Below are 14,878 nucleotides of genomic sequence, written 5' to 3' on the forward strand. Positions count from 1 at the left end.
GAAAATGCTAATTTGCTATGATAACCATGATCAGGCGACTTAAATTCGAGACGCCGCAGATTAACGTAACTAACTCTGGTAAATAAGGCGCAGAAAGGGAGGTTTAAGCGATATATATGGAATAAACGAAACGTATGTGGCAACAATTTTCTCGGGATTGAATAACCAAAAAAAGGTTTAATTTTTCTTGACTGGCCAATCGCTTACTCAAATAGACTTATCACTTGCTGCTGACGCTCTGGCCCCGGTAAGAAAAATTTGAAAGGGCCCTAAATGAAAATACCGTATAATCTCAGGTAAGGGCCGCACCCGTGTATGGGCCGCTCCTCCTGTTTCGGAAAATTAAGAAAAAAATTTCGTTATAAGTTTTTTTTTATTTGTGCACGTGCCACATCTCAAAAATTCACACCCAAAATTTTAAATAAAATTTCGGGCCTTACACGTTTTTATACAGTATGACACTAAGCAACATGGATAGATAACTCTTCGAAAACACTGTAGACGTTTTTGCCGCGCAAAACGGTGGCTGGGTTGGTGAGAAAATTGCAAGTGAAAGTCCCAAAACCGTTCGAGATTCAAACCGCCTGTGAAAAGCGAGCACAGTGAAGTCATTTCTGCGACAAATTTGCATTGGAACTCTCCAACCAAACCGAGGCGCCGCTTCCAAAGACTGGAAATGCGGCCTGAAACCAGAGGACTGGGAGGCAGCCCTACACAGCTGTCAAGTCCTTAAGACCCAATAGGCTTTGGTTGCCAGTGAGATGCCAGAATAGAGGCTCCACCTAGTTTGTGAGGGGAGAGGACCCAATCACCTCTCTGTAACCTTAATAAATGTTTTCACCACCACCAGCCTACTGTACCCCACCCTTCATGGATGCGGCATCGCGTTCATCTGCGTCGGTGTGTGGTAGATATAGCCTTGCATATAAGGGTGTAAAATTGGGCGAGTTAGTGCGGATCCTTGTTAACGAGGCACCGCAAGGACGAGGATGGAAACGTAGAAAGACAGGACAAGTGCTTTCTATGTTTCCATCCCCATCCTTGTGGTGCCTCAGTAGCATAGATATAGTCTTCATGGGCGCGAAAGCAACTACGGGACGTTATCCACAGCACCTGCAGATTGCCGGACAAACTGCTGATTGCACTCATGCATGTGTACATTGCCGCCACCGACGACGCCAGTGTCTGGCCTACGGTGCATTTGTGCTGTCATGAAGTGTACACGTAAGCTTCGAGGGATCCTTAAAAGCACTCGAGCAGCAGTGGCCCTTCAATGTTCTCATTCAACACGTCTCAGGGAAAAAATAAAAATTGGAGGCTTATCAAGATTAAGCCCAGTGGATGCGAAGCATGTCCTTAGCGTTTGAGGCATCTTGACCGCATACACGCCCGGCGCAAAGACGCTGGCGCGGTTGCGGGCACAGAGACTGACGCGACGGCGGGCGCGCGCCGCCTCATTCCTGTCGTGACGTCACATATCACGTGATGCAGCGATGGTGGCGCCGCCGCCGCGTCGCGCGCGACGGCGCGAACCGAAGCGTGGAGGCCTCCGCCGGGCGACGTCCGACGGCGCGATATGAGTACAGAGGCTAGAAGGTTCTCGAAAACCTTCTACGAAAACCTTCTAGCCTCTGTAATATGAGGCCCCATCTGCAGCCGGTGTGACGTCATCACGTGACGTCACATCATGTGATCTCACTTCAAGGTCAATGGTGGCCACCGCCGGGAGGCGACCGACGGCGCGATATGAGGCCCCATCTGCAGCCGGTGTGACGTCATCACGTGACGTCATGTCACGTGATCTACTTGAAGGTCACTTGAAGGTCAATGGTGGCCACCGCCGGGCGTCGCGCGAAGGCCCGAAACCTACGTTAATATGCTTCGCATAAAACTGCACGCGCTCATCAAACGGTGCTCTGTGCTGTCGATTAACATGTGTTTCTTGACTAACTGCAGTGTAAGTATGATAGCAGATGGCCCTTGCGATTTACTTTATTGCGGTCCTTGCCATTTCTATGCTTGGGAATCTCTTAATGTGTGCTGTAAGTGTATGAGGGGCAGGACACGTTCTACCTAACTGTAGCCTGACGTTATAGCTTTTGACAGGGAATTCACATATAACCTTGAATAGACATCATCTTCTTGAGCGTTTTTCTGAGAGAAGCACACTTATCTTTGATATCAATTTAGATACAAATCACATCTTCATGTTACAGCTTCGCCGTAGAAGACGAGCACTCGAATGAGAGGAGGCTAGAATACGATGTCGGATGCTGGCGCTTCACCTATTGCGTTCATGTTGACCACCACTGGGAAGAATTTTTGCTTTGATGGGCGCCAAATGGGACATGATGATGCATGAACTGTACTTCATGCACCTGTTTTCAGCACATCTCAACAGCCTTTTCATTGCACAGGAAACACGGAAAGCCATGCATGCATGCTCTTCTCTGCATGAGTACGTACTAAAAAAAAAATTGGAGGGCACACTTAAGCTCCACCCTAAGTGTGTGATGAGATAGCGTTATTGGGTTCCATGCATATGTTTGAAGTTGGAAGTTTATTTTACCACAAAGCAAAAAATTGATACATGAGATGTGGTAGGGAAGGTGGGAAAAAAGCTACACATTAGTAGCTTGACTAGCCCCACCTCCCAATAACTGACAGCGGACGCTTTGACAAAGGTTAGTAGCACAGATTCACGCAACAAATATCACGACTACGAAGTTAGTTTGCAAACAATAGAGATCAAATTCAAACAACTCTATTACATAAGGAACTGGAATGAACAGTGAAGTACTAGCAAGCATTATACAAAAAGTGAATGCAAGTCAAGTTTAGAAAGTGCGCGCAATTTCTCTGTTGTGAGGTGGTATTTATTTAAAATCTGTGGAATGCTAGACTGAACCATCTGAAATCCATAATTCGTGCGAGATCTTGGAACATGCCACAGTTCTGTGTGCCTCATTAGGCGTACAGATGTGTTTCTTTTCAAATTTCCCAATGCGTTCCATATGTGCGGAATCGGTCACTCCCGACTTTACATGTCCCTGGGTGTGCTCATACCACTCCTGGCGCAGTGGTGCAGCGGTTGAGCGATGGCCTTGTGATGACTGGTGCTGAAACCGGCGGAGCTTGTGCTACCCAGGTTGCTCTTCCCGAAAAGTCTCTAGCAGCAAATTATTATTTTACCTGCCACTTGCCACAGTGGGCAATTGGCTCACAATGTGGTGGGCAGGTTGTGATGGCACACAAGTTCACGTGACCTAGGTGACCCACTTAAGTTGCGTCACCAGGAATCTTTCGCACACAATGCCAACGCCGATGACGACGACGCGAGATTTTCTGCAGAACAGAAGTATTAGCACTATCACGTTAAGAACAGGCACTTAGCAATTTCAGAACGGTCGCAACCTACACAAAATAACCCATCTAACGACAGCAGCCAGAACCAAACCATTTCATCTACAAACTAGCAAGCATCAGAGAGCATGAATTCCATTCATAGCTTGTGGTTCTAAGCTTGCTGCGTACAATGGCCGTACGTAGCCAGCGAGCACAGAATATGAGGGAACAGATTCAGCGCTTGTTCTTTATCCCCACAGCTCTAAGGGTCCCGTCCAGCGGCAACTCCGGCGTTGCCAGCATTGGCGTGTTGAGAAAAGCAGGTGGCACCTTGTGAAGTCATCCCAACCTGCCCACCGTGGCAGGTGGCCACCTTCTCAGCGGTTTGTAAGAAAGTTACCAACCATGTCAGCTGGCAATGAATGCTATGACTGATCGCAAGAAGCTGCTGGAGGAGTGCAACCTTGGTCTCACAAAGGCCACCACCGGATGTGTTTGAAACAGCCGCCTACCAGGGCAGTGGCACCATGCTTAACTGCTCCACCACTGCCCCGGGAGAGGCATGAAAACTCTCCGCGATCTGTGAATGTAGAGAATGACTGCTCCCACATACAGGGTGTTTTACCTAAGACTTCACACAATTTTTTACAATAGGAATTTTCAGTTAGCAGCCTGCTTTTTACGGCATAGCATTGTCACTGGTGTAGTACATCAGAATTCAGCTAATATGTGCTAAATGGTAGGATGGTTAACTAATATTGAATAGTTAACTTTTTAACTATTACTATCATGGTCCTTAATTACTGAGAGGCACGTAGCCCACCGTAAGTAATATTCATACCACTTTTTTCTAATTTCAAAAACGCAGTTACCCTCAGCGCTATGGCCCTACAAGTTTTGGTCATTTCGACGAGTTACGTGCACTGGAGACGTTGCTTCGCCTACAAGCTTCACGAAAGCGCATGTATTTTGGCGCAATGCCAACGGAATCAGTTGGGTCATAGCAGTGAGGGTAAATGCATTTTCAAAGTTCTAGAAACTGGTATGGCGTATATTTGTTTGTGTACCGGGTGTTGTTAAAACAGGAATTGTGAAAGGTGAGTAGCTGCCATCTAGTTTTTGAACTTGCTCCCACATTTTTTTCGATGCTGTTGAATTAAGCTTAAGAGGAGACATCAGCTTGCCATGATGTTTTCTCGGCCTTGCGCTGAATAAACTATGCTTGTGCTTTCGCCTTTTTGAAAAGGATGACGTTCTTGTGTATTGTGGTATATGCGAAACACTCCCCCGGCTTTATTTTGTCACTTTCTTGCCTGAGGATTTCAGAATTGATAGGTATGGAGCAGAAAGAATTCATGTCGTAAACATTTCATTTATCCCATCTATGCTATGATTTTCTAAACTTATATCGTCTTAACTGGCTTTTTCTCTAAACAATACCCAGTCAGCTAAATGGAGCTTTCAACGCCGTGGCTTTGTAGGGATGACTGTTGGCGAAGGTGACAGGCTTATTATGGTGAACAAATGATCGCTTCCATTGGATCATCTAAAATGTCCCATTTAAAATCGCTAAAAACAGACGGTGAACTAAAAGACAAATCTATACATCTCATTTTCCCCGAGGTTGGAGAGTAGTATGTGGGTTTACCAGAGTTAACTCTGGTAAACCTACGTTGCTGCCTACCTGCTGAATTCAGCAAACAAACATTATTACATAGAATAAATCCTCTATTATCTGAAATCTGGTATCTGTTTTCTCTACAAGGTTTTCTAAATCTTTGTGGGTTATTTTCATGTGCGGTTCGAGGTATACGGAGCAGACTTATGGTTTTACATGTAAGCAGCGTAGCTGCTACAGCCTCTAATCCAGTTTCCAGGTGTGCTTCACGAGCTGCAGCCGGGATCGAACGCGTCCCTTCCAGGTCAGCAACTGAGCGCCATAAACACTGAGCCACTGCGGAGGGTTGTCGCAATATATCGATCGTTCTTGAGAGTGTGTATCAACGGCTGCCTTCAATAACTTTTGAAAGGTTAGGTACCTTGGAGGCCAGTTAGGATCAATGGTGCCCGTGGTTAATTTTAAATAATCTTCCGGAAATAAAACAGATGCTTGCAATTTGTGTGATCATTTTGACTTTCTCTGAAACTGGAATACCAAGTCGTATAAGGAGTTTATTGGTCAGTAAGGGATATTTTTTCTCACTGACCATCTTTTCTAAAACTTTCATGATGCCGCCACTGCTGAGTGCAAAATGTCCAATCGAGATCTCTAATTAAAGGAATATTTTAGTTACATAGCAAGAGAGATATCGCTAAAACTGATTTAGATCAAGTCGCGCACGAGCAGTTGACCTATCACAGTAGCCTTGGGATATCATAATTGAAGATTTGCATCTAATCTGACTGATTATTACTACAACAGAGCAACTAGCCCCATAATACCACCCGTACGAAACAAGGACAAGTGACTTTTAAATTCGAAAGACACAGGGCCGCCTATTACTGTTTATCTTAATGCACATACTGTCTTTCGCAGCTCAAAAACTTAAGCTGTGGTGACTAACGCTGTCAGGAGTGTACTGCCTATGGAAACATTCCTACATAACAGTCAGACTTTACTCATCGTCCATGTTGAAGTCATCACAAAAAGTGACTTAGATCCACAGTTACCGAGCAAATGATGATGATGATAATAATAATAATAATATCTTTTACTCACATCAATTCGTAAATGCATGCTCCAGCCCGCGTAAACGTTATCACTTATGTGCGTGGCTGGGCAGCTAGGATATGAAGTCTCAGCACTGAATAAAATACAAAAACAAAAGATAAAAAAGGGCATGAACCAGCTACAGACTCAGAAATTGTTTCCGCGATAGATGGCAAACAAATGTACAAGAAACTTGCAGTACAAGCAAATATTCCGCCTTTATCACTTTCATACACGAAATGATAACGTCGAGAACATGGCAAAAAAAAGATTAAAAATTTGTCACTCAGTATTATTATTCAACCTTGATCGACGAAACTTGTTAAGTTGTTTTAATCCGTTAATGCTCGGGGCGGTCTGTATCTTATTGAAGTAATAGGGAACATAATGAGGGCGTTTTTTTTCATAATTAGTGAAGATGTGGGGTATGATGTATTTTTACGACTGACAGAGAGGCCGTACTTTTACGTTGTCGATTGTTAAGGAGCTGTAGAAAAAATTTTCGAGCAGTATCTCAAAAATAAATTTCTTGTGTACAGGTAGCATCTCAAAATGCTACCCATAAATAAAGTTTAACTCTCAACCTTGTATACTAGTCTCTTTCATGTTTTTTTATTTTTATTTATTACTTGCTAGAAATAGCTACAGCATCCATTGGGCATTACAGGAGGGGGGGGGCGATATTTAAGAACAATAAGTAAAAATAACTAAAACCCAAATGCAATAATTACAAACAACCCTTATTGTTAAAGGTGAAGAACACAACACTTTTGTAGAAAGCAGAATGCATCCACTTACAAAATTTATAACACAATGGGTAAAACAGTGCACTATAGTAGTATACAACTTATAAAAACAGCAGTTGCTAACACTGGGCCGTGGTCCGCGGCGTCTTGTATTACTCCGCGGGCCAATCGCAACTGTAAACGAAAACAACTTTTTAATGTCTGACTATATCAAAGAATCCACGTATCAAAATTCTAGAACGCACAATTTTTTTTCTTGTGACAAGCTTCTTGTTCACGTAACAAGGAACGTTTAAGCAGCGGAGTACTTTTTCTTCGCGGAGGAATTCTGTGCGCGGAGGCTGAATGTGGGCAGAGCTTCACTGCAGACTTAAGTTGTATCCGACTATAGAAGATCTAATCATGTGATGCTTTCTATGGTGGATGAAAAATTGGGCGTATACACTATGCCATCCAGGAGCAAATTCAATTCTGAAATTGCTCGCAGAAAGAATGAAACCTTAGACATTCGTGGGACTTCTGTAAGGGCAGATTTTTTTGTGTTATTCTCGTCTGTTGGACTGATAATGAGGTTGCTTTAAAAAAAAAATTGGCAGTTGGCTTAGCTCAGCTAGGCCAGGATATACGTAGCGAAAGCAATTTTCCGTACTGACATTTCAAGCGACATGCCGTCGTTGTCGTTCAGCATGCTTTTCGGCGTCTCTTCGAGAGACGTTTCGTGGCCGCCCGCTTAGCCTTTCTCGCCTCGTTTTCACGCGGCGCTGAAGCTGTGCGTGGTTTATGCGCGGTCCGCCACCTGCGCCATCTCCTGGGCCAGCGCCGTACATTGCAAGAAATTTTCACTGGGTGCCGCACATGATGGCGCTTCTACTACACACCAAGCACGGAGGAAATTTGGTTCTCGCTTGATTGCGACATTTGTAGTTAACATGCTCATAATTACTCATGTAGGCCTTAATACATATCTCGAAGATATGTTTTTTAAGCACTGTGCATTCACTAGATGCGCTTTTTTTCAGCTGCAAACATCGAAGTGTCATGGCAGAGAGGCAGCGCCCCCTTCTCGCTCGCCGTGGCCCGGGTTCGATTCCCACCTAGACCAGAATTTTCTTATGACTGACAGTCCGAGCGGCACCATGGCTGCCATGGTACATGGTTTCCGTGGTAACAGCGCAGTCGCAGTAGCACTAGCCTGCGCCAGCTAGGCACCGCGAAATGCGCTTCTGTTAGTCCTGTGTAGCTTTCGCTACAAAATAAACCACGACGAGCTAGGCCCGCCTAACCACCCGCGTCATGCCATAGGTGTAAAGGCGGGAAATTAATATGAAACAGCAAACTTACAACGCTTGTGGACGCCCGTGCCAAGTGCTCTCGCAACCTGTCGGTTGTTGTTGTTGCGACTGAGAGAAGGATGAAGAAAGTGCAGGGGCCTGCCGAGTGGCTCGAGCAGAGCTATCACCGCTGCCACGTGCAGATAGAGGAGAGTTAAAAGAAAGAAGAGTGAAAGAAGATTAGCTAGAATAATTTTTTTCGGATAGTGCAAAGGTCGAAAAGGTCAAACGCATTTGGTGAGCTCAGCGCGGTCACAGTGCAAGAGCAACGGGCCTCTTCGCAAGCTTGCATGCATGCAGCATAATATCCGCGAATCGAAACCGCCTACTTACTCTTGGTGAATAGATACTAGACCGCAGATTTGAAGCGCTCGAGTTCCCTCAGCTTGTAACGTTTGTTCTCACTTCTACGGAATCGATGGTCAGTGCAAGGGACACAGGAGATAACTAGCACGACTTACGAACGCGCTCTAGTGCTGGATAAGATTGCGTCTCTTGCCGTAGTCCTTCTCAGGCACGTACGATGAAGTCTATTTTTGCATATGGCCTGCCATAAGAAGGTTAGCGGAGCCCCGCGTCTGAAGGGGAGGACGGGCGCCTGTAACAATCCACGAGAGTTCCTCTCATCCTCAGAAAAGAGGTCGTTTCCCGAAGCGGGGTAGCCCCGCATTGCGCGCAAGCCGAGGTGGTTGTGCAACAACACCAACATCATCATCATCATCAGCCTGACTACGCCCACTGCAGGGCAAAGACGTCTTCCATCTCTCTCCAATTAACCCTGTCATTTGCCAACCGCAGCCACCGTATCCCTGCAAACTTAATCTCATCCGCTCCCCTAACTTTCTGGCCCCTCCTGCTACGCTTGTCTTCTCTTGGAATCCACTCCGTTACCCTTCAGCGGTTATCTTTATCAGTCTCTGGGGTCAGAACTAGCTATCACGGTCTCCCACAGCTCGAGAGAAGGAGCGGTAACTAGATCACCCGGAGATGGCTCTATTTTAAGCAAGCCCACAGGATATGATCGTAGTTGGCTCGTTGGCCGCAGTGTTTACAGTTCGGGTTTACTGCATTCAAATCACGCGCTCCGTCTGCACGTCACGGGGCAAAAAAGAAGCTTCGCTCCTCGTTGAATACTTGCATGAAGTAAAAGCATTGGTCAAAGCCACCCACGTGCCTTTTGGTGGTTCTCACCCATGGTTCTCACGTACTGTGCTCCATTGTAGTTCACTATATGCTCAACCCAGCAAAGCCAATACGAAACTGAAAAAAAAAAATCGTTTTACTGAAGCGTCTAAAGTAAACAGAGGCTTATTTTATCTAACTTTGCAGTTCTTAAATTTCGCGTAATATTTTTGTCAAAAAGTTTAATTTGAAAATTTGGTGCCAGAACTTTTTCATTTCAACAGAGTTTTTTAAAAAGATCAGCCTAAACTATTGTTTGACTGGCAACTATGTTTTCAAAGTGTAACATATGTTATGTATTACCACTCTATGTAGACGCTTGACCAAAAGGTGAGGTATGCTGCGCTACCTATGGGCGCTTTTGTAAACGTTTTTGCTGAAATTTATTTCATTTCCTTCAAGAAGTAGTTTTGAAAAAGCCTGCAGGTAGCGCAACAACTTGTTTATTTCAATATTTGAATTCGCAAGGCCGCGTTTAGTAAAGGTTACATTTCGCTACTATCCACAATAAAGCTCAGCACCGTTGAATTGTATTTTGCTCCGTGCGCAGGCGCGTGATTTTTGAGCGCATAAAACGGCTGCGGTGCCTGCGGTCAACGGGCTTTCGAATGCTGTTTTCGGCGCTGTGCTGAAGGAAGCCGACTTGACCCTGACCGAAGGTTGCGAGGACACTTGGCACGGCCGTCCACAACCGGTGTAAGTGTGCTGTCTCTGTTAACTTCCCGTCTTTACCCCTGTGCCATGACAAGGGCGGTTAGGCGGGCCTAGCTCGTCGCGGTTAGTTTTTGAAACTTGAATGCCTGTGGTATCGTTTGCAACCTCCTATCAGCGGCACTGTTCAACAGAAGTCCCCGTTGATACTTCAGGGTGCTATTTAGATGGACAGTATCCCTCGGAAAGCTTTGTACGCTCGAACACAGCGCTGTTTGCTGTGCTGGATGTAATGTATCCGTACCGCTGACCGTAGTGCCTATCCTCGACACACTTCGCCAAACTACGCGAAGTGCTGCAAATTGCAGTTGTGAGAGTCAGCGTGGCGTCCTCGCTTTTTTTGGCGAATTAGCATTTCTCGGACCCATAGTGCTGGGCTTTTGCAAATATGCCTCGAGAAGCGGGCGACCGTGTATCAGCTACGCAGTGGCCCATTCGCTGTCGAACCCATCTCGGCAAGCTTTTTTTGTTGCCTTATCTATTCTGCCGTTAGCTCTGTGCAAGACAATGTATGATAGTCTTTCCGCAGTCATCTTAAACTTGTCTGTAGTGCTAGCGAGAAACAGGCGAAATAATTACAGGACTGCATTTAATCCAGCACTTCAGCAGCGCAAAATCCGGCATGCTAATGCGGTTGTGGTGTGCGCAATTTATTGACATAATGCAGTTTATTCGAAATGTGCTATTTAAGCTTCTGTGCTGCTCACGTGACTCTGTGGTTCCTCTCATGTCGCTGCTTGTACCACATAATGCACAGTAATTGGTAACCTGCCAGAGGCAGGTTTATGGGTCGTTCTTGGGGCGGTTTCATGTGGACCGTGCATTTCTTCGGCTTATTTGGGCGAAAAAACTTCCTCCAGCATGGTTTTCTGATGTCTAATTTCTCGCTTTGGTCGGGCGAGCCCCCTGTGGCTTAATTGCAGGGTTCAGTTACTAAATCCACGCAAAAAACTGCCAACATTGCATTTACTGTAGTCTGACTGCAGCACAAACGGAACAAGCAGTTTGTGCTAGTTGGCATGTCATGGTTTTCATCCATTGTGCAACCCTTTGTTCTCAGCTGCCTTTATTTGTGTAGGTTGTGGCCTAGGAGTGTTAGTACAGAGGTGAGCACACTTGTCTAGAATGTTGAGTCTGTGGCGGAGCAAATGTAGTGGAATCAGAATGCAGCTGCTTTGCTAGGGGCACGGTGCCTGTGCCTGTATGGTTTGTCTATCTGGCTGCCCTGAGAGCAAGTGTTCTGTGAAACTCTGTACATGCTTTTAAATTTTGGTTCCTTTCCTCTGCAGAGCACTGCAGAGCACTCTATAGACAGATGTGCTCGCCTCTGTACTTACTCGCTATTCCTTAACTGCAACACTAGTTGCGTGCATGTCATATATGTAGCACTGACAGGTGCTACTCTTCTTTTCAAACTCCAATGAAATGATCAGAAAAGCATGTCTATGGATACAAAGGAGCTGCAGTGCATGCAGATATGACTATGTGCATACAGGCTCATGTGGTCATCATCGTCGCCATCAGCTCTCTACAAGACAAAGGTCTCTCCCATGTCTCCCCAGTTAACCCTGTCCTGTGACAGCTGCGGCAATTTTATCCCCATAAACTTCTAATCTCATCCGCCCACCTATCTTCCTGCCGCCCCCTGCTGTACTTACTTTCTGTTAGAATTCATTGCGTTACTCCCGAGCACTGGCAGCTCTCTCCTTCGCATTACATGCCCTGCCCACGCCCATTTCTTCCTCTTGATTTCGACTAGGATGCCGGTAACCCGCGTTTGTTCACTGAGCCACTCTGCCCTTTTCCTGTCCCTTAACCTTGCACCTGGCATTTTACTTTCCAAAGCTCACTCTTGTAAAGCTGGGTAAGGCAAATTTCTGCTGGAATGGTCACGTATAACGCTCTTTAAGCACTGCCGTTGCGAATGTTGGTAGAGGTACAATGACCCTTGCGTATACTTTATTCTTCTCGCTTCAATCGCATGTATGGTGTGGTTTCCGTACTGTTAAGTGAACTTCCTGCACCAACTAGCCGACCAAAAAGCCCCGTTGGATTCCTTGCTCTGACAGTAAAAGGGAGGGTTCCAAAAATGGTTTCTGAACCCTGAATCCCACATGCTCTGCCGTGTTGTTCATGTGCCATATTTCTTCGAAAGTGTTCACATTGCTTCCCACATTGCCTGAATAGTGACAGTGGTCTGTCTGGTTGGGAAAGGAATTTAATTTACGAGAATGAAACAGCACAAAGCGGATTTCAAACAAATGGACAGAGAACGGGGTGCGGTGGCATAACACTGCGAGGCATGGGACCACAAGATTGACTTCGATTGAACCGTTGTGCTGGACACTGAGCCGCGCCCACACAGAAGCTCTTACTTGAGTCAAGGTACATTCAGCAGATGCGGCACATTGTTAACCGCTCCGTACGAACCCTTCCCGCCTCTTGTATCCACGGTCTATGTTCAGCGACCCAGCAGATGATTAAACGAGGGCTTCAAAAAGCAAGCTGCAACTCTCCTGCAGTTACACCTGGTAAAGGAACAGTAGGTTCTGAAGTGTTTTTTTTTTTGGTTTGCATTCTTTGTAACTTAAATAGCATAAGCACTGCAGTCTAATTTTCTTTGATTTTGTGCTTTGCAGGAATTGGGTGCTATGGATCACAGCTCTGCAGTAAGTATTGTTGCTGCACCTGGCCTGCAGTTGCTAGCTGTGGTTGTAGCAAACGATCACGTGAGCAATCCCTCATGAATGAGAAGTATATGTTCGCGTTTACATCCTGGAGTGGATGATCAGGGGAGAACTCCTACGTGCATAGCGGATTGCTCTTTTTTTTTTTCAACAAAATGCGCTGTTTGGTTTTTATGGTAATTTCTGAATTTAAGGGCCTGGCTACTTCTCATAACGTACAAAGGACAACCACATAATGCTTGCATGATCTAAATCCAAAATATCCAGATTCTTCACGCACTGACTTGGCTACAGCAGTGACTCTGCCATCTGCACCTTTTGTATGTATTTGCACTGCATGTAGCGTGACCTCGAGAGTGTTCGCTAGCACCCCAGCTGTAGTGGCAGATGAGGAATGTCTATTACACGTCAAGCTCCACATGGAACGTTATCGTTGACATGTATGCCTTAATGAGCCCCTCATGTACCTACCCTTGTTTTTGTTTTTTTTCTGACTGGCCAGATGTACGCATATATTTATCGAACGGGTCTCAATTCTGCCGTAATTCAGGCTGTCAGTGCATGCCTTCTTTAAGAGCTCCCTGGTCTGTTGTTCCGAGAACTGTCTTTGCTGCATGTGCCTCTGCGTAATTTGAGCATCAGTTTCGGAGGTTTCCAATCTGGACGTTCTCTTCTGTCCAGGACGGTGGGGGGGACTCTGCGTGCCTGGTGCAGTCGCCCCCCATGAGCAAGTCGATGGTAGAGCGTGAAATGAGGCGCATCATCCAAGTCATGGAGGAGCTGGCAACCACACCCCTTGTCGACACACGCCAGATCACACTGGTTGACCTCTCGGTGTCTGATCCAGAGTTGGAGGGGGATGCGGACCCGGTGCCCCGCTGTGCCTTGTTTCAGTCTCCACAGCAACCCAACGGGAGAGAGCCAGCGTGAGTCCAGTGTTGGGCTGGTGACGCCTCAATTCCTATTTTAACTGGTGGCTGCAAAATGGTGTCTTCAAATTACTAGCACAAGCAAGTGGATGAGAGGTTCACCAAGTTATTCGTGCATGATGCACTATGATGCGTTAGGGGACATGCTTTTTTACCTATCTTTCTAATGAGTATGGACGAAACGAATCTGAAGGATTCGAAAAGGATATCTGTAGATCTCCACTAACTCCCATCTTGCTGAATTGCCCATTCCTCCGGCAAAATCTTGTAAGGGACGAAGTGAGCAGACTTTGCCTAACTGTGCAGTATAAGGCATGTTGTAAGCAAAGTTGAAGACACTTCAACACCTTTGGTAGAAGCACCAATGAGGTATGTGGTCTATTGGAGGCTTCCTTTGTCTGCTAGGAAGCAAATTAGTGCGTCACAAAGCTCTCATGTCATTCCCTATCTAGATAACCCACTGACAACTTGGAACGCTGGGCTGCACTTAGCAGAGCTGGATCACCAGCGAACTGTACGGAAACAGACAACCCACCTTCAGGTGTATTAATGCTTCTGCAAAGAAGTTATCCTGACTGACTCATGAATGGCATGTCAGTGCGCCTTCTATAAACACCGCTTTTCCCCGTAGGCGAGAGATTGAGGTATATACGTGTGTGTTGTCTTCCTGGATAAAGTTGGTAGTGCCTATCTCGTCCCCGAAGCCTGCTGTTGTTCGTGTTCCATTAAACTGGATTGAAAGGCGTAAACCATCTGTACTGTGGCAACTTTTTTTTTTTCCAATGAAGAGAAAGCTAGAGGGGTGGAGTGTCTTTAAATGCATCGCTACTCCAATAGGTCTGCCACAGAATGGTGGTCTAGCACGTTGATCGCTCTGCGGTTGCCTCATTTCACCGCTGATGGTAGCTGGCGCCATCTATACAAGCTGCTTGTAACCAGACATGCCTAAAAATATTTACTGTAATCTAGAAAGTGTCTTTGCGACGAATTTTGAATTGGAAATATGCTGTTATATGAGAAGCGCTCCTTAGATTACAGTTGTTACCACAGTACTGTGTTTTGCGATGACAGTTGTAGCATGCGTGGACTATATTCCACTGCATAGGAAGAGCGATTTTTTTTTTTCTGTAGCTTTGGCTGCATAGCCAAAAAAATGTATAGGGGGGTAACCTCATACAAACACTGGTGATTTGCTCAAGTTTCTAGCTAAAAATGTCAACTATTAGATTATAACAAG

At 45.7% G+C, this 14,878-nt stretch overlaps 1 protein-coding gene across 1 annotated transcript in view; it reads left to right on the top strand.

Annotated features, from left to right (window-relative positions):
• Window positions 1-7,937: 7,937 nt before the first annotated feature.
• Window positions 7,938-14,878, top strand: part of LOC149336305 (uncharacterized) — a 31,063-nt gene continuing 24,122 nt past the window's right edge. Inside the window, exons 1-3 of the mRNA XM_089554111.1 lie at window positions 7,938-7,949; window positions 12,665-12,694; window positions 13,394-13,638. Of these exons, the coding sequence (XP_089410237.1) occupies window positions 7,938-7,949; window positions 12,665-12,694; window positions 13,394-13,638 (287 nt within the window). The remainder of the gene's footprint in view (window positions 7,950-12,664; window positions 12,695-13,393; window positions 13,639-14,878) is intronic.

This window comes from Amblyomma mixtum, chromosome 7 (genome assembly GCF_055824585.1).
Source record: "Amblyomma mixtum isolate Tamu chromosome 7, ASM5582458v1, whole genome shotgun sequence".
In the NCBI taxonomy this organism is placed as follows: domain Eukaryota; kingdom Metazoa; phylum Arthropoda; class Arachnida; order Ixodida; family Ixodidae; genus Amblyomma; species Amblyomma mixtum.